The 19,849-nt window shown below is 40.9% G+C and overlaps 1 protein-coding gene across 2 annotated transcripts; it reads right to left on the reverse strand.

Moving 5' to 3' along the window:
* Nucleotides 1–762: 762 nt before the first annotated feature.
* On the reverse strand, nt 763–18,136 carry ca5a (carbonic anhydrase Va). Of its 2 annotated transcripts, none has more exons than XM_050072545.1 (7): nt 17,613–18,136; nt 12,772–12,969; nt 11,605–11,723; nt 8,678–8,773; nt 8,340–8,402; nt 6,617–6,775; nt 763–5,009 (listed from the first exon to the last, which is right to left on the reverse strand). In XM_050072545.1, the coding sequence occupies exons 1-7, from the start codon at nt 17,752–17,754 to the stop codon at nt 4,839–4,841; spliced, it is 948 nt and encodes a 315-aa protein (XP_049928502.1). In that variant the 5' UTR covers nt 17,755–18,136; the 3' UTR covers nt 763–4,838. The 2 variants fall into 2 exon arrangements, with proteins under 2 accessions (XP_049928502.1, XP_049928503.1); XM_050072546.1 differs by lacking the exon at nt 17,613–18,136 and adding an exon at nt 13,158–13,511.
* Nucleotides 18,137–19,849: the final 1,713 nt, after the last annotated feature.

Below are 19,849 nucleotides of genomic sequence, written 5' to 3' on the forward strand. Positions count from 1 at the left end.
CATTATTGTTAACCGCAGTTTTTTGATATTACCAATTACGCAACATGTTCAGTTCTCGCTCAGATATTATGTAGGTCACATACAAAAAAAAAAACATACCGTATAAGTCCCAGTGTTAATCACATTTCATGCAATGGTTATGAAATGTGTTCTCGTTCACCTCCTACAAAAACACGTATACATGCTTTGTACAGTTCAAAGCTTCAGGGTCTCCAGTCAGTCTGTCCATTCATACAATCAAGGGAAGCCCAGCAGAGACTGGTGTGTCCCGGTACACTCAGACCCCCTCATCCCCTGCAGCCAAGCACAATAAACACCCACAGAGGACAGCTTCAATTGCCATTTCTTCGGTTTGAATCAGGTGGAGACCAAAATTACACCCAGCCGTGGTAACAGTGTATAAAAGAGTGTAAACAACCCACCCTCAGCACCCCAGGCGTCTGGGTGGGGGCCACTAAACATCCCCTCTCTGTGTCAGGGGGTTTCAAAGGTATCAAGTGGGGATAGGGTGGGGGTTGAGACAGAGAGGCAATGGTCAACATTATTTTTTTTAAAATTCAAACTTGTGCCCCGCCCTGGTTCATGCTTATAGAGGAGTTGGAGGAACAATAGTGATGTATATATTTCTTAGGACAGTTTATAAAGCAGGACATTGAAGGTTTGGTATTTTCTATAATTTCATTTGCATGGCAAAACACTCTCCACCTCATTTCTACTCGTGTCAAGGGGACACAAATGTAAAAACACACAGAGATATGCATCCTTCTTACATCACACATCACTTTATTGCTATACATGATGTAATAATATATCAGTTTCTTTAAAATCATCTTTACATCTATATCATGTGACAGCTTTAGGTGGTTTTCAACATTTCCCCCTGAGGAGCAGGGGCCTCTGGGAGCAAAACACATCCTGGTTGCACAGCTGGATGGGGGCCAATATGGAGCCATCCAGGTGGAGGGGCGTAGTGAAGCCCTGCAGGGCAGGAATGTTGGCAGCCCACTGCACAAATAAACAGCTAAAGTATGTACTGCATACTATGTACAGCATACACCTGCTAAAACATCACGCTGGACAACAGAAGGCAAGAACAGATGAACCGAGGGTGTGGAAGATCATGAGGAAAATGCAGCATGATGACAGCATTCCATGATAGTTTTATGTTCAGAAAGGCAAGACAATGATACAAGTCAGATGAAAATGCCAAAAAAAAAGTATGAAAAGTGAAATGAAAAACTTCAGAAGATAAAACTGAGTCATGTGACAAAGTCATCTTAAATGGATTTCTGATGCAATATCACTGACTTCAGCGTCGACAGCAAAGGCCACATAGAGAAACATTTTCCATAGATTTAACATTTGCATTGGAATATACTGATATTCATTGCATTCAATGGTTTAAAAAAAGGCATATAAGTAAATAAACATGAATAAAATGCCATGAAACATGAAGGCAGATCATGGTGCACAACTCAAATACATCAATAAAATACACCTGTACAAGATGAAGGCAGTACTGGGTCCCTTGTCTCCATGTTAGTAACATACATTCTGTATTGCATCATCTGTAAAGAAAAAAAAAAGTAACCACGCAACATTCCTAAGTGTTACTGAGCCACATCAACTTCCACACCAGCTAATCTCCGTCAGTGTTTATCTAGCAAACATGCAGCCTTCACGACGAGTTAACATCACTTAGAGCACATCGCAGAGCGTCAGATATTTTCAATACACATCCAGTTAGTCTATTCAGTGCGGCATGATGCTGGACCTCCACTGGGAAGCCCTGCTAGGGAGACGGAGCCGGGTGCCATTTCTAAAGGGGTGGAGGGCCAGTTTGGACAGTTGCATTGTTCCTCAGGGATTATACAGACAGCCGTGACCTCTCACCCCTGCCTCAACTCAACTGCACCTCAATGGAGGAAACTTTCACACATGGATAATTTCAGAAGTAGCCAAATGCACTTTCCTTTGATGTGGTTTTCTGGTTTGTAGTGCAATTACGGGTTCCTGCCCTGAAGTAAAAGATGTGAAATCAGACATGTCTGACAAACTAAAAGGATCATTTCATGTAGTGTGAGCTAATCAGAACTTTAATTCCCCTTTCTTATAACTTTTCATCTGCCCTCTTCTCTCTCTTCACGGTCTTATCCACAGTCCTCTCCCTCTCTTTCTCATGGTGCTGCATGGTAAGATTCACCCAGCGCACCACAACTTCCGGATGTGAGCCAGAGCAGGAGGACTGCCAGACTTCTTCATATGATGCAACACTGCATAAGCTTGCTCCTAATTTAAAACCCTCATCAGCACTGGGTGTGCAATGTAACTGGATTAGGTGAAAAACACACAGAGGAGAGCTTGATTTACCTCAGTGTAGAGTGTACATCAAGTCTACTTTGAATAGCTCAAATAGAGCCGCAGTCGCTGACATTTTTAACTACGCTAATAACTAAAAATTCAGCACTGAAACAAGAGCCTTTCTCTACAGTATGTCATGTAGCTTGCAGGACATTTTTCTTATATCACCATTTATTTGATATCTCTGGTTTAAAGTGGGCTTTAACAAACACTATTTCATAGGCTCGTAGCTCAGACTGACAATGAGTGTGATTACATGATCATGAATAACCAGTTCATGAGGCTTATCCTGGTTACGATCATATTCAGAATATGGTGTTTACACGAGCACAGAGAAATCAGGTTACTCATATTCCCCGTATACATCTCAGTTCCTTTCAGAGAACTCCAGCTAGCATACTTGGGTTTCTCGTAAACGGAACATGTTGTTTACATGATCTAATCATAAACAAGTTATCATGTCCATGTAAACACACTCATTAGTGAAGAGGGGTAAATGCGGTAGATTTCAGACAGCAGCCATTACAGTTAGAAAACTGGAAAACTTACTTTAAAGAGAGATTTTTTTTCAAGATGAATTAAAAGTTTTTTGATTTGTAATAGCAGCGGCTGTGGTGGAAGCCATTTTGATTTAAAATATGGAGAGTAAACCCCAGGAAGTTGCTTTTCTCTGACAGACACGTGAAAGAAATCCTGAATGAGAAGCAGCACTGAGTTACAGATGCTACTGCAACTGAGGCTAGCCAGGAAATGACATCAGCGGTCTAAAGTGGGAGCCAATATAAACATATTTTTAGACACTGCTAGACAGGCGCTTTGATGCACGAGGCTGTTGTGGAAAAGTTTGTCCCACTGTGTCAACTGTTGATCTTAGTATCCTCTATAATATCATGAGTCTACCAGCTACTCATGATGGGATTCTTTGTGTGTTTTGACTTTATTTTGAATTCAAAAAAAGTAATTCAAAAGTAGTTTAGATATTCTGCATTAAAGTACAATATTTGTAACTCTTTAAGCCCTTTCCGAAACCAAAAATAGTAAAATCTGATTAGTCTCCGATTAATCTTCAGCCAGACCAATGTGAGACAACATAAAACTAACTAAATCAGACAGACGAATGACAACAACAGTTTCCTCCTTGATTCAATCAGTCTCAACTCAACTTCTCTACTGTGTTCCTGAACTCATCAGCTGAAGCACTGCAACATGTTTTAAACGCTAGACTTGACTGATTCCATTTACTCCATTCAAAAAGGATCATAGTAAGTATCAGCCAAGCCTTGACTGTGTCTCTGGGCAACCACCAACCACTGCAGTTGAACCATAGCTGCTTGGAAGAGTTGTGGAATGGAGATACCGATCATGCTCAAACATGTTTGTGATTTGTATGACACGTTTGTGTTGGTGAAACTCTGCCCCATTGCAGTGATTCACACCAAGAATATTTAAGGCACTGTGGTTATGGTTCTTGAAACTAGTGTAAGAGTCATGGAAGAGAACGACTTCTTTCAATCAGAATATTCGTAAAACACGTTTGTGCTACAGTAACTTGTGCATATCGGTAACATATTTAACAGTTATTTCTGTAGAAGACCCAAGGCTCAGCAGAGTTCCTTTAAACCCCTACTGTACATGAGGGATGTTGCATGTTGTTTCTGAATGTCAGATGTACTGTATTGAGTATAATCTCCTTTTAACAGGTAAAGAAAACATACAATCTAATCATCTTATTAATATGTAGATGCCAAAATCAATGATAATTCCATCAAATCACCACACAGGGTTTAAAAAAGCCCTTGTTAATATTAGATGTATGATATATTCTCACTCCAGTCAGTTAAAATCTCTCGGGCTTTCGCAGCAGCTGCGGCCTCCTTTTATGGACACAAACATCACTGCTACGAAGTCGGAGCAGGCTGCTGTAGTACCGACTGTGGCCAGCACACAGTGTTGTTCAGTTTTTACCTCAGCTCAGCTGTTCTCTACACCGAGCCGCAGGTACAAACCCATGTACAGTAACGGAATGAACTGTAAAAGGTATAATAAATACGATCTTGTTAATAAAATCAGTAAAACTGTTTTCCCCCCACAGCAACTATCCCTTATTGGTTATTGGTCTGCAACACTCAAACCACAATCTAAAAAAATACAAAGAGAATTAAAACCTCAACTTCACAGAAACAGAAGTATCCCTACACCCTCCGTGTAAAACTGTTCACCCTTTGTAATGAAAAATAAATACAATATGCTCACTCCATGAGAGATAAACAGAAATAAGTATGACTGAAGATCCTCACAGGATACTTTGTCATACTTAAAAATATGATTTCTGTTTTAAATGTGATGAGAAACATTTGATTGTGACAGAGTTTAAAAAAAGGGGGGGGTGTCTGGACAGTTGATGACAGAGTAACGGTAGTTTTCTGACGGTCACTGTGTGTAACGGTGGTCATGGCGTGTTACTGTGTCTAGCAGCGTCAGTGGGAATGCTTATCGCCTTCGGCTGATGGCTCCGTCTGCAGGAAAGGAGTGAATGAAGAACGCACCGTGCGACCGCAGAGTGCCTGCTGCACACGGAAGTTGTTCACCATACTCTTCTGCACTTCCTCCTCGGCTGAGGTGAAAAGAAGGCTCCGGAAGACCGCCAGCTAAAGGGAGCAAAGGAGAAGGTCAAAAAAGGGATGAGGCGTCTTGAACAAACAAAACACGTACAGGCTGATTCACCTTGTCTAAAACTAATAGAGTTCGCATGCCATAAGGCACAAAATGCTGCCATGCAGGTTTGTTCGGCTGTAACTTCCTACGTTGTTTAAATATTTAACACGCCCCAACAATGATAAGGGTTGCAGCAATTATGTCACGCTACCGAAAACGATTACCGTTTAACGCTACTGAAGGAAACACTAGAGAACACACTGAGCTTTACTCTGAAAGACAACAGGAGCCCTCTAGTGGTTGGTTTACATTTAGCTCAGCTTAAAGCTAATTTAAATGATTGCTTACTGCTTGCAGGCCTTTTCCTTTCTCACTTTTGGCTGTGTCGAGTCAAACCATGCCACATCAATTTGAGTTTCCTTTGTCAGTTTTAACATGCCAAGCTGCACCAGAGATAGACCTTCCCTGGGGTAGGGCCAAAAGGGTGCTCTCTGCCTCCATGAGGGAAGCAATGACATCTTGCCAACAGCAGCCAATCCCTGATGACCCCTGTTCTTCCCCTGAAACAAGCATGCGTGTTGCAAAACTCTGTGTTCAGTTTCTGTACTTTCGTAGCATCTAACTGAATCCCTGTGGTGTGGAGTTTAGTTTCTATCCTGCGTCCTGTTTTTTCTTCAGGCATCTGCTTTATTTTACTGTTTCATGTTCACTTTCAGCTGTACAAGTTGCTTTAAGTTACTGCTGATGAAAACCCAGCATTTCCTTATGATGCTGCTTCTCAATAAAAGCTTTTACTTAACAAAATAATGGGGGGCTTTTATTGTGAAGAATCTATAGGAAATAAAACGTATTTATCACTGAACATAGAGGCTGTTCTTCGATAAAACATATCTACTGCTACTGCAAGGAAGTAAAAGTAAAAGTAGGGACAGCCACAGTTAGATGAAGAGCTGCAGACAACAGAATCATACTGCACCTCTGCAAACAGTTCACCTCCAACGGATAAACTTATTATACCTGCTGTGCCGAGTAAAGGAAAAACACATGCAGCAAAAAAACGGGGGACTTCAGCTGTGGATCGGCCCGCTGCTTTTAAACATCAAGAAAAGTTGTCATGAGTTAAAGACACACCTTCAAGAGGGTAGCCCTGTTGTAATGGAGACACGAATCCCTGCCACACTGGGCTGATGGGCCAAACCAAACTAAACTAAGCCAAGCCAGCCCATGAATGTTGAAAAGGGGTATTGGAGGCAGCAGAACAACAAGTTAAAATATATATTTTTGCTGCTTTGAGCACCACAAGCTGAGTGCCATCTAGTTCCATTATATTGGAGAAAACGCAAACATTTCTATGGCTGATATCTTAAACACTCAGCAACTCACGCCAAAGCAATCTAGATTGATAAATGGCACTACAGGTAAAATGAAAAATAAGTATTTTTCGATTTTGGGGGTGAACTGTCCCTCTAAGGGCGTACATCAATATTAAAATATGATAAAACATTAAAGCCATATTGCAAACACTGACAATAACCCATGTAAAGAAATATCTGGTTAAAAACACACACACACACACACACACACACACACACACACACACCTGGTCATGGCTGACTTCTATATGCTGCTTCATAACGATCCAGGTGACAGACTCTGTCAGAGGGGGTGTTGTCAGAGAGCCGTGGTAGGTCCAGTAGTCATCAGTGTTGGTGGGTAACAGACAGCCAGGGTCGAACCTGGTGAACTCCACTACACTGCCCTATGGACAGAGAGACACACAGGAAGGAAATGTGGTCATTTAAGCTGTGTGTGGAATTATTTTAATGTTACAGTACAGAGACAAGAAAGAATATAGCTGCGACTTGTTTCACTGTTCACACTCATTCTTGTAATTGAAACAGAAAATGTGCTAAAATCCCAATCTGTGTCATTACAACACAGACTAATATAATGATAAAAGACTGAAGCTATCATCCAAATACTACAACCATTATCTAATTACAGTATTATCCAATATAAAATATGTTACTTAACTGTTGCACAGTGAGTCTGTTGCATTTCCTCTTACTGGATAAATACCAACCTTATCAGACACTATTACAGATAAGCAGTGTGATAGCAGTGGTGTGACAAGAGGGCAAACTATGACCTCCAGTGAGTCACCTTAAACATGCACAACCACCAACACATAAATATATATGTAAAAAACTGTTTTTTGTTGTTTTTTTCAATAGCCTATCTTTATATAACTTCTAATAACCACTACAGTGTGTGCTGTTTTAGCATAAAGACGTATGCATTCTAAAGTAGCAAATTCTTAAGTAATAAATAACATACAATACTGTATGTAGTTCATCTTCAGTACTTTACTTCTGTGTTACTTTAAGGGCTGACATTGTGAAAGTGGTTTACAGGGTCCGCTACACTAGGGCCAAGCTGAAGAAATTATTTCCTGGTGCTGACGACTCGTGTATCAGGTGCTCTCTTACCCCAGCAGACCATACACACACATTCTTCTCTTGCCGAAAGCTTAACTCCTTTTAGTTGCATTTTTGACACCCTCTCTGGGGTTCTTAAGATTCCCTTAAACCCATGTCCCCTAACTGCTGTCTTTGGTGTGTCCCCTCTTGTAGGCAGGCTAACTAAAGCTGATTTCGTTGTGTTTGCTAACTCAGATAGACAATTAATTTGCTCAATAACTCTTCTTATCCCCTCGCCCCTACTTTTAATTTATATTCTATTTTTTTTATTATTATTATTTTATCTTATTTTCTTAATTATTCTCTTCTTCATCATCTCTTCCTGCACTTAAGACAGTGTGATTTGTACTCACAAGGACATTTGGAAAGGTGTTCGTTCACAATTGGTTCGTAATGTGCTGTTTGTTCCTATTTTTGTTTATGGGATGAAAAACTTACATTCTAGAAAAACTCACACCTCTGTTTTGCAATGGCTACCTGCACTATGTATCACTTTCTTTGAAGTCTGTTTAGAAAACATACTTTAAAAAAAAAGGGCTGACATTGTGTAGTTGTGCAGCATGCAAAAATGACATCTCACAAATAGTAGTATTTTGAAAAACACTTCAGTGCTGTCATATTGTAATTCCTGTGACAGAGGCCAGCCTAACCACCACTGTAGCGTCTCTACTGCACCACTAGAGGGGGTCAGTATTTATCCTCTAATGAAGTGTAACTACCATTCACTGCCGTTTTTGCAATGGATTTTGTTAGGGTCAGCATGTTAGGTCACTATTGAGTACAGTTTAGGAATCAGCACATCATCCTACAACACACAGAGATGTGGTGTGTGAGTGGACTAACCTTGTGTCTGATAGCAGGCAGAGCGTCGACCAGTTTTTGCAGCCCCTCGTGTCTCTTTCCCACCTACACAAGGATTAGACGTTAATCTGGATTGTAGTCACAGTTTAAACTGCATAAACAACACATACCACAGAATGTGTAAAGAACTGCCTCACATAAACAGGTCACTAATGAGCAACAGATTATGCAGGTGTACAGTGTCAACAAGGCAAACTGTATCTGTGTACATCAATCAGTGTTTCCTCTTTAATCAAGGCAGGGATTTAGAACAATGTGTGTGTGTGTGTGTGTGTGTGTGTGTGTGTGTGTGTGTGTGTGTGTGTGTGTGTGTGCTGTACCTTAAGAAAGACACCAATGACAGCCAAACCGTTGTCCTCCATCACTGCCTCCTCGAACAGACTGTATTTGTCAGAGTTCCAGTGGACCAAGTGGAGCTGAGAACACACAGCATATTAACACATCATGAGACTGTGTGTGTGACGGTAAACCATAACTTTCACCTTTGAAACCCCTCTGCCCTGATCCCCAGCACACTTTTGTCCTTGAAATGACCCATTAATTCCTCCTCTCCTTAATTTTAGTCTTGAGTTTAGTCTTGTGACTAAGTTTGAATTTGTTTTGTGCATGACATAAAATACATTGTTAACTATTAAAGTACGTTGAGTATCACTGCCATAAGTGGAGGTACAATTAACAGCATGTGTTACTGAGGAGCAGACGTCTTTGTGCATATTCAAAACTACCAGTGAAAGCCAACTATTGCAGAATTAACAACTGAAAATGTGCATTTCGGTCATTTTCTGTGATCAGGAACAGACAATACATGACGACTAACACAATTAGATCCAACCACAGCTCTAACCACCTGCACACTGTCACTGACAGCAAACACATGTGCATAAAAGCATCCATTTACATGCCAAGGCAGCACAAAGCTGCAGTCAGGGCTGCAACTTGACACTCTGCACACATGCATTCAAAGACTGCTGAGTGATGACAACGACGTCATGGACACATTCCCAACACCACCAAGGGCTTGGGAGAGGACACACACGCACACATGCACAGTCAGTGGAACCTGTTGTCACGTAAGTGTGCTGAAGTTAATGGAACAATACGAAAATAGATGTACTGTGGTGAAACGTTGAGGCTGGACTACAATACCAGCTTCACACAGCACCCACTGGGAGACCAATACCCTGCCTATGTTTGGATTTGGCTTTAGACAGAGTATAGACATAGCAAAATAAATCCCGTTCTGCTTGATGTCATCGATACAATACTCTCAGTATTTTTCCAGGCATTATTTCAAGACGGACACGTGAACAGAAAATAAACGGGACTGCAAAGTAAGTCAACATTTACACTGTTTAAACAGTGCAGAGTTTCACTTGCTTTATTCCATTTCTCCGTTTTTCTTTTAACCCTTAAGAGAACATTCTGTCGAGTGGAAAAGTTACTGCTAATTATGATGCAAGTCACTCTCTCTTCCTCTCTTACCTGGTTTCTTGAGACCTACATACCGGACTTTTTCCATTCAGTGCTCAGGTCACATGGTCACACACACACACATACACCTGCCATACATGTGACTGCAGGGCCTCTGTACTTAACACGCTACATTATTCCAGCAGAGCAAGCAGGTCTTTTTCAGAGCAACAACAAAGGGTGTGCACAACAAAGCCAAAGATGCACAGATACTGCTGTTAAATGTAATGATGCACTTGTGCAGTGACATGAGTCTGGCCTTGTATCTACAACTGCTTCAAAAATGCCTCAAAAAGCTATTGCTTAACACAATATTGTTCCTGTGTAAGACAGACCAGCTTCTTGTCTGTCTATGGTCAGCTCTGTGCGTTGTCATGGATGCGTTGAATACAAACCAACTCGCCAATACTTCACAAGGCTGGGGTTTAAATGCATGCCAAAAAGAAAAGCCCAAATTTCTAGGTGGAAAAAATAATACACCTACGTTTAGACATTATGAAAGACTTGGATATCAACAGGTTTTTCAATAAGTGAAAATTTTTCTTTTCAGGAAGGTAGTTGGTGTAATGAAAGAGGGAGGCTGTGTTAACAAGGTCCATAAGATCGCCACCAGTAGGAAACTTTGAAAAAATCTTATTTTTATGCAAAGAAGCAAAACGACAAACGGCTCCAGCTGTTCTACATTTCTATATTTCGATGAGATAAACAACATGTTGCTGTGTATTAATTGGAGTAGGCTGCATGCTGACAGGAATATTAGCGTAATATTAATTTTTCTTCGCTATGTAAACAGTGTAGTGGGAATACTGTCTTTTTCAGAAAAAGGGCAAACCAGAATAATTTGCACATGTAAACATAGTCATTGCTTTGTATACAAGTGAGCAAAATGAACAAATATTTCTTAATAGCAAAGGTAATTCCAGTATTTTATTTGTAGGTTCTCTCTGATAGTAATACCATGGCCTAATATAACCAGGTATACTGAAGGGATTACTACCTGGATAGGGTTCGGCAATATATCGAATCAATCAAATCATCCCTTTTTGGTTTGCATACTATAAGAAATGTTAGTATAATGTGCACAAAAAGGCTTTGTTAAGTCAGTAAATGACACAGATGATAGCCGGTGACATTGACATAAAGTCAGGACAGTCTGTGGACAAATATTAACAATTTATGCCAATACTGGATTTTTTTCAGGCTGAATGAAATCAATATTTTGGAGATCTGATAAAAATCTAATAATAATATATTGGCTCAAATTCTGGTTACTTAGTGGCCATCACTGACACTGACATATCTGCAATAAGCAGATTTCAGCCGATGTATTAGCCTAGTCACTTTATAAATCTACATCTACAGCAGTGTATGCACACCCATAACAGTTTACAGGATTGTCATCACTGAGGATGGCTAGCAGGCTCTAGCTAACATCATCAACCAAAGGAACAGACAAAACTCGAAAGGCTTTAACTGTATCACTGCGTCAGAGTGGCTTTGGCTGCGTGATGTTTTGTTGATGTTCTACAGTACTGTCATATACTTTGAAGTATATATTATATATTGTAGATTTTATTATTATAATATCATAACAAGAGATATATCCCTCTTCCTGTCTGTTTTTTTTGTTTGTTTTACATCAACTTTCCTTTTCTCTCTCTCTCATGTTCTTGACAATATTTCAGAAATGTGCAGCATCCCAGTCCCTATAGGTATGGTTGACGTTTTATGCTCACTACCTGCTGTGTGCCAGTGTATGAAAGTTACAGCCCAGTACCTCTGCAGGAAACAGTCTCCTGTCCACGGTGTGCTCTGATCCCCAGGCGTTGCTCTCCCCCCAGTGGAAGTGGAACTGGCACAACCGGAATTTGTCTTGCAGGGGGCCTCCTTTCAGCGCTGCACCAGAGAGGAGAAGGACATCTAGATCAGTGCATCAAACTTTTACAGATTTCACAATTCTTTTAAAACAATGGGACGTTCATGCCCCAAAAGGGATCAGATCATATCTCTGCCTGTCTAGTGTTGGGTAATATAGTATGTGTTTCCTCCTTCACAAAGGAGGAAACGATGATAGGACGTCTACTGAGGAACATGTTGTTCAGGCAGTAACACTGACCTACAAACATCCAGGAAATACTGTATGGCACAGACAACAACCTGTGAAGCAATGTCTTTTTACTGCGGCTGTACACTGTTAATCACCACCAGTGATACTACCAACAGATAAGGAGGAGATAATGCAGCATAACATATAGTTGTAGTCATAGCTATCCATTTAAAGACTGAATCTCTTGCTAAGGTACGTGTCTCCATGCCTAGTTTATTTTACTGGTAATAAAATACTGTTTGCAACACTTGTTTTTGTTCTCTCAGTCCCACACTAAGCTCATAATACAAAGACAAAGGGCATGTGACACCTATAAAGTGGCTTATTTAGCAGCTTTAAAACATTTGTAATATAAGCAAAATAAGGTTTATATTTAGACTTCTGATGGTTTGGAAAGTTATGTAGTGATTTTGGTGCAGCCCGGCAATTAAACCAAAATGACCAACACTTTGAAGAAAGTAGTTGTTGAGGTCAGGACAGACACGCGAGTCACATGACAGTCACCAGATCCACGTGACGGCTGTGGTCTTTATCAGCAGTTTTAAGTGTAGCATTGATTACAGGATTTTCCAACAGACAGAGGGCTATTTACAGGGGGTGAAGAGGGAGATAATTCTCGTGTGGATTAAAACATGCATTACCCTTTCTAAGATTTCCTTTTAATCCGTTCAGATTTAAAGGGAAACTACTGACTTGCTCCCAATCTAGTAGTTAATAATGAGGAACATATATAAAACTAACCATCATTTTACTTCCTACATTTTTTAATGGCAAGGTTGAGCAGATTTAAATACACTTCAGTTTTTTTTTATCACAATATAAACATAGAGAACTTACTTGATTTGTCTGTGGTGTCATCATACTCGACCAGAAAGGAGTAGCCGTTGTTCCAGATCTGTTGGCAGGTCTGCGGGTCATAATCAGTGACCAGAGGCTTCAGCTCCGAATCAAAGACGCTCTTTCGCACAACGATGTCGATGGGAGACTGACGATCACCTCCTGGTACCGCGAGGGGTCCCTGCCACATGGGATGCACTGAAGGAGACAAGGAAAAGAAGAAGAAGAAGGAGGAGGAGGAGGAGGAGGAGGAGGAGGAGGAGGGGAAGTAAATCAATGAGAAAAGTCAGACAAATTAAAAATGTAAAACACCTAGAAATTTACAGGGCCTGCTGTCCACGAAAATGACAGACAAAAAACTGGAAACAAAAAATGCTGACACCTACTTTTCATGTTGTACTCAGCTGCTTCCCGCATTCTAACACAGTCCATTTTGAAAAGGAAAAAAATCCTTTTTAAATGAATAAAAAAACTGCACAGAGTCAGTGCTAGATAGACACACAGCAATCCTTCTCCTTCCTTGAGCCGTGTCAAGGAACTGAATGAAAAAGGAGCAAGTGAGCAATAGTACTTCCTTCTAGTCCTCTTACCGTTTTTTTCCTAAAAGGAAATCACAAAATAAGAGAGAAGTGGGTTGGCTGTACAGAAAGTGACACACGGAATGTCCTGGCACGCCCCCAGCTCAACTCCACAGCGGGGGAATCAGACCAGGACCTCTGGCCGGTCAAATCGCCAGCTCAGGCCAATGTCTGTCAAGAGACCTGACTTCTAATTACTTGAAACTCCGCTTGATTTCCCTACCCCCCTCCTTCTTATTTTCCTTTACCCTTGAATCCACCCACAAAGCATTAACGCCGCTACTTAGCTCAAAAAGGTCAGTTCAAAAGATACTTTTCCTCCCACTCCTGACCAAGATCTTAAGAAAAAATCTTTCAAGTGTATCAAAAGGTGCAAAAACAACACTGTCTATTGTTTTCCTCTCCTTTCATTCAGCGCGAGGATTAAGGTTTCCACTGAGTGCCAAGCTGAACAGGTCTGACTGAGAGATGACCCTCATCTTCATCAGATTTCAGCAGCTCCTCCTGGGGGAGTTGGCTGCCTGACGCTGTTATTGCCTGAACACAAAAGAGCTGCTTACAAAGTCATTCACGCTCATTCACTGACTAATTATCAGCTGTGAAGTTGTTCGGATGCGTGGCAGTGTCACGGTGTCACTCTGCAGTGCTCCTGAAAGTGTCACATGATTACCAGATGTCTGGAATCAGAAAATGACAAGTGTGTATGAAGAGCTCTGAAACACCAGCTGAGTCTTCTGCATCTGCCGCCACAAGAACCTGAAAGCTTATTTCATTCCTGCAACATACATCTGTCCTGTTGTACCCTTGAGCAAGATTGGGCAGTGGCAGAGCAATGATTAATTTAGCGAAAATGACAGATAAAAACCTGGAAATAGTATCCTTCACCTACAGCCAGTATCAGACCTCTGAGCTGTGCTGTGAGCAACCACAATCATTCAAGCTATGCTGGCAAGGTGCAAATGTTTTTCCACAGGACAGCACAGAAAGGTGAAAGGCCTTGATTATCTCGATGACATGTTGGAGCCGGGCTCAGACTATAGGAGTTCTGAGACGATTTATCCCCAATTCACCACTCCCGACAACTGGAGGAGAAACTCAGTCTGGGATCTTAATGTGAGGCGTTTACAGATCCAGTCTTGAACCTCACAGACTCATCACGGCCGCCCTGATAACTGCAAACATCTGGATGATTACGGTTATGATGAAATCAGTGTGGAGCAGCTGACGGTGTTGCCATGCAACGGCAAACACTCTAGCTCTTTAGGCTAACATTAGCTAGCCTTGAAAGACATTAAACTGACACTAAAATCTCACCAAAAAACAGCTTGTGGTGACCATTTCAACCATTTTCTCATCCAGACTCGTTAAGCCTTTTGCTTTTGTTTATCTCAAGCTATCGCACCACACCAGTCTCCATTTTGTTTACATCTGCATCCCCATGAGATAACATGAGTTCCTGCTCCCTCTGGCATGATAATCTTAATAATATCCTGTAGTGTGTGATGCATCACTATTTTCAAATCTTGTAGTATGTGCATGTTTGAGATTGGAGAGTGAAAGTGAAGTTTCTCCTTCTGTGCCAGATGCAACCTGATTCATAAATGACACAGAAAATGGCCACATCCTGTGGACCTCCTTTTAAACCACTACCTAATTCCAGATGAAACAGCATTTCGAGAATATCTAGCTTCAGTATTGTGACGCATTTTCTACTAGTGAAACAGGATAGGTCGGCGGGATATAAAACTGGGAGGAATTTAATCTGATCATTGAAAAGCAGGCACATCATAACAATGAGACCCTGACAGTGCAAGCATACTGGAGAACTAGTGGTATCCGTCATGGTGAAAGAGACGAAGCACATGCCCTATGTGACGTTAGTGACTGAGGCAGTCCACTGTAAAATGCCTTGCACACAATCTGGAGCTGTAACAGATACCACTTTAATCAAAGTGAATAAATTCTAGCCAGAGGGCCTGTAACCACGGTATTTTGGGGAAACGATGACACATCATCACATGATGCTGTTGCTATGTAGCTGACTTAATCTCAGCTCTGTGCTTCTTTAAGTTTCAGATTGATTGATGAGTGGATGTCTTGATATTGTTGACTGAATTGGTTGGTAATAGTTTAGGTAAGCACACATCTTATTTGTTTTGCAGGAAGAAAATATTGGATTTTGATATAGGAATATGGAGAAATGTATTTTTTGGCATATATAGCTGCACAATGTGGCAGGGTTGCAGATTAAAATTTCAACTTTAGTTATAATTAAATTTCCAATGACTGCTTTAGAATAATCATCTTCTGAGGTGGAAATGTTTAATGCCAAGCAACATCAGTGGGAAATGTTGGTTTGCATTGGCAGTAAATCGACACAGCTTTGATGCAGCTGTAGGAAAGTTGAGGTAATAATACATACCCATATATGTGAGATTCGGTCAAATAATACAAAAAACTAAAAGACGAACACAGAGAGACTTTCCAATAAGAGCTTTTTGTCTAATTGCAAACACAGCCACACATGTTGAGCCAAATAGTTTAGCACAAGGTGTGGCTTTGGTTTGAAGGAGGAGAAATTTACATAACTTGACACTGTTTTCAAAGCTGGGGTTTTGAATTTGTAAATGTGTTTTTCATACCTTCCAGGTGGCCGCTGGTTTCCATATATTTCTGTGCAGTATGAAAATCAACTTGCACACAGCAGGTGAAAGTGCACATCTATTTAAAAAGTCTGCACTGCACTACCATGCAACCATACCATAAGTTAAACAACTATAAAAGCAGACAAGACGTCCCACGTGAGACTGAAGTCAATTTTTAACATTAGAGTGAGTGTAAGTGTGTCTTAATGAGACTTATGTTTCCTAAGTTGAGGTTTTCTGGCAGCACTTGCTTGCAGGCTGTGTGCTATACCTGACAAGTTCTTCTCAGAGTCTTTAGGTAAGAGATTTATGTTAAGTATAAATACGTTAAATTCACTGAAGGAGGCAAGATTTGTAACCTGTATGAGATGAGGAAATGGCTGAAAGGCTCAACTCAAGGATCTGATTTCTCAACTCTGACCTTGCATGTTAAAAAGATGGCACTGTGCCTCCCTACTTCAGGGAAACAGACTGCATCACTTTCCTGTAAGTCAGATGTTTTCACCTGAGAAGTAGGGAAAGCAGTCTCTTTACAAAATAAAATAGCATGAGGACAGATCACAGGGCAGTCCAACAGACAGGCACGAGACCTCTAATTTCTAACAAACCGCTTCAAAGCCAAACCAAAAGCACGTCCATAAAGCTGTGGACAGACAGTGTCCAGTACAATAAGCTTGTTAAAGTTAAATATGAACTATTTATTATCACGGTTGAACATAAAAGCTCTGCTGCACGGGCCTGTTTTCCACTTTCAACCATTCTGCATGTTGACTCTGAGGCTGTCCTTGGCATGACATGGTGAACAAGACAAGCTTCATGTAAGGGTGCGGTGAGGAAGTTGCTGGGACTTGTCAGACGAGCTTGGGTGCCACGAATATTCTATGGGCACATCAAAACTAAGGGAGATGACTCATACCAGGGGTCTGGCATGCAAACATGTACAGGAAGCAAGTCCTCTTCAAGTTAGATGGAACATGTTTATCATGACTGCGGGTGCATCCTACAACTGCAGTATCATACATTATTAACATGTTACATCACATGATCATGTCACATGATCCGTCCAAGTGCGATAGCTGGATACATGAGAATATCAAACCTCAATAAGGATACATTCTTATTGAGGATCTTACAGATCATTTTTCAGATGGCACTAAATGTCTGTGTGCATTTAAAAACAAAATGTCTGACACTATACATGTATAGTGATCTGACATACAGGCCCCTATATGTAGGTCAAAGAGCATCCAAGGCCCCTATATGAGGGATATCAATGCCTGTTTGGAAAACCTGGACCTGGGATCTGCTTCACCCACACACGGCTGGGTCAACACAGTGTGTCTGACCACAGATCCAGTGCAGATGAAAGTCCAGTCCAGGCTTTCCAATGCTCTCCCATGCACGTTTACGGATGACAACAAAAGTGACCATTAATTGATGCTGTGTGACCCACAATAACAGGCCTGAGAGCTGGATGAAACCAAAATAACCCAAATCACAGCCGTGCTGATACACACACTGCCACTGTATGCGGAAATGTGTGACATTTAAATGTTTCCTCTGAGGCTGCATGATAATGAGCTGCTGGTATAAAGGGAAAACACTGAGTCCAACTTACCCTGCGACAGCACATATTTGCTTGAGCACGCCGTGAGGTTGCATCTCCTGACTGGTGTTATCCGGTGACTCCTGGCGTGTCTGACGAGCTGCCGGTGGAGCTGAGCAGCCAGGGGTCTTATTACAGATGACAAAGTCACCATGTTGATAAGGCTGACGTTGTAAGCTTCACAACGAGCTGCTAAAAAAAGCGCTGTAACGTCCGTTAACGTCTCCCGTCGCGGTGTTTTCTGTGAAGCTAGCGGTTAGCTACGTCTTTTTAACTCCCCAAAAGTTAGCTCGGAGTACAGAGCCAGCTGAACACAAACTATCTGCTGGCTGATCTCCTCTGTGTCTGTCTCTGCCTCCTGACGTTACCGTTTGCCCGGGGGCGGGGGAAGGAGGTTCACTACACACATTCAAAATGTGACCGCAAAAACAGCCGACGTGTCTCCTGGAGCTACAGCGCCTATTTAACACGATAACACGGTGTCCCCGCCGGGACAAAGCTAACCTAGACAGCCGATAAATGATAAGATAGGGCCGCTGTTGCTCAACTGTTTGCTCGGCGGGACAGAGGGGGGTGGGGGGGCGAGGGGGGGCTACAGTTACAGTCCTGACCAATCAGAGGCCTCCGCTGAGGGGCGTTAGCGATAATAATGACGACACGATGATGATGTTCATGATGGAGGACCAGACAGGCTAATGACAATAATGACAGACAGGTGGGCTTTTTTTTTGTTTGTTTGTCTGTTTGTTGTTGTTTTTCTTTAAAAAAGCGACTAACTTATATTTTATATATTCTAATCGTACTCATCATTATTATACCGTAATAATGCAAAATATAATGATAGCAATGTAATAATAATACACATGAACTATAATGTGTATTATTATTATTATTATTATTAGTCAAACCCTTTCCAACTACAGCTTAATCCATTTTATAAAATGTATTTTATACATGCATTTATTTCATCTCTTTGTATTTCCCATGTTGCCATTTTTTAAGTAGGCTATCTCGTCTTCTTTTCCCCCTCTATAAATCACTTTATTTACTCAGCTTTTTAATAGTGGTGGAATAAATGTACAAATACTATAGTATTTATGCTTTTACTTCAGAAAATAATTGGTAAAATGTACAGCATGATAACTTATGTTATATATAAACTTATGTATTGTCTGTATTTCTTTTCTTTTTTTTTTCTTTTTCCACATGTTTTGTATACAAGACCGGAAGATGTATGTTTTGTAAAAAGTGGTGTCTTGTAATCCCATGAGGGATGGGCCAAATATATGGCACGACACAGAATGAATGAATAAGCAAGGGCGTAGGTTTCGTTTCAACATATGGCGGACACATGAAATGAGGGTTGGGGGTCCTTTGCAAGAGAATTTGGAGCATCAAACACTTCAATTCAGGGGCGTGAATACAGACAGTGCAGGCGGTGCGGGTGGGGCCCATGGGATGGGGGGGCCAGTGGAGAGAGCGGGCCCTCCAGCAGTGTGTTGGCCAGAGAACAGGCTCTTAAGGCCATAAGACTACTGAACTCTCAGTAAAAGAAAGCCAAACACCCACATAGACAATGAAATGTCACAAAAACTGCTGCTAGAACTATCTATTGATTTTTTTTATAAATTTTATATTTATATATATTATTGCATATTTGTTAACTGTATGCACATAAAGCACTTTTTATGGTTGACAAATTGTATTTTAATTGCTATTCCGAGAGTCAATGCAATGCAATTTCGTTCAAGTGCACTGTTTTTCACGTGTCCTTAAATGACAGTAAAGTTATCTATCTATCTATCTATCTAGCTATCTAGATTGCCACCTAAGAATTGAAATACACCACTGTTCACAGTAGAACTCATGTTAATTTACAAAAGTGGGGCCAACCGCAATATATGCCCTTGTAAAGGCAAACCATCTCCATCATCATGTCTTTATTTCTTTTTTTGTGGTGAAAGAGTAGCAATCCATTCTACAATAAAATTGTATGTTTACTTTACATAAACTATAAAACAACAAATTAATTAATATATATATACTGTATATTAATATATATTAATAGTGTACATATTTGCACTGGTGATTGCTGGGTAATATGTATGTTGATGTTGTCCAATGTCAAGTTGTAGCTAGTTTAAACGCAAAATCTTTCACTAGGGCCCATCATAATAACATGCACCGGGCCCCGTCCTAACTACCATACGTCACTGCTTCAATTCCTGCACTATGGTGAATTTTTGTGC

This window comes from Epinephelus moara, chromosome 20 (assembly GCF_006386435.1).
Source record: "Epinephelus moara isolate mb chromosome 20, YSFRI_EMoa_1.0, whole genome shotgun sequence".
NCBI classification, from domain to species: domain Eukaryota; kingdom Metazoa; phylum Chordata; class Actinopteri; order Perciformes; family Serranidae; genus Epinephelus; species Epinephelus moara.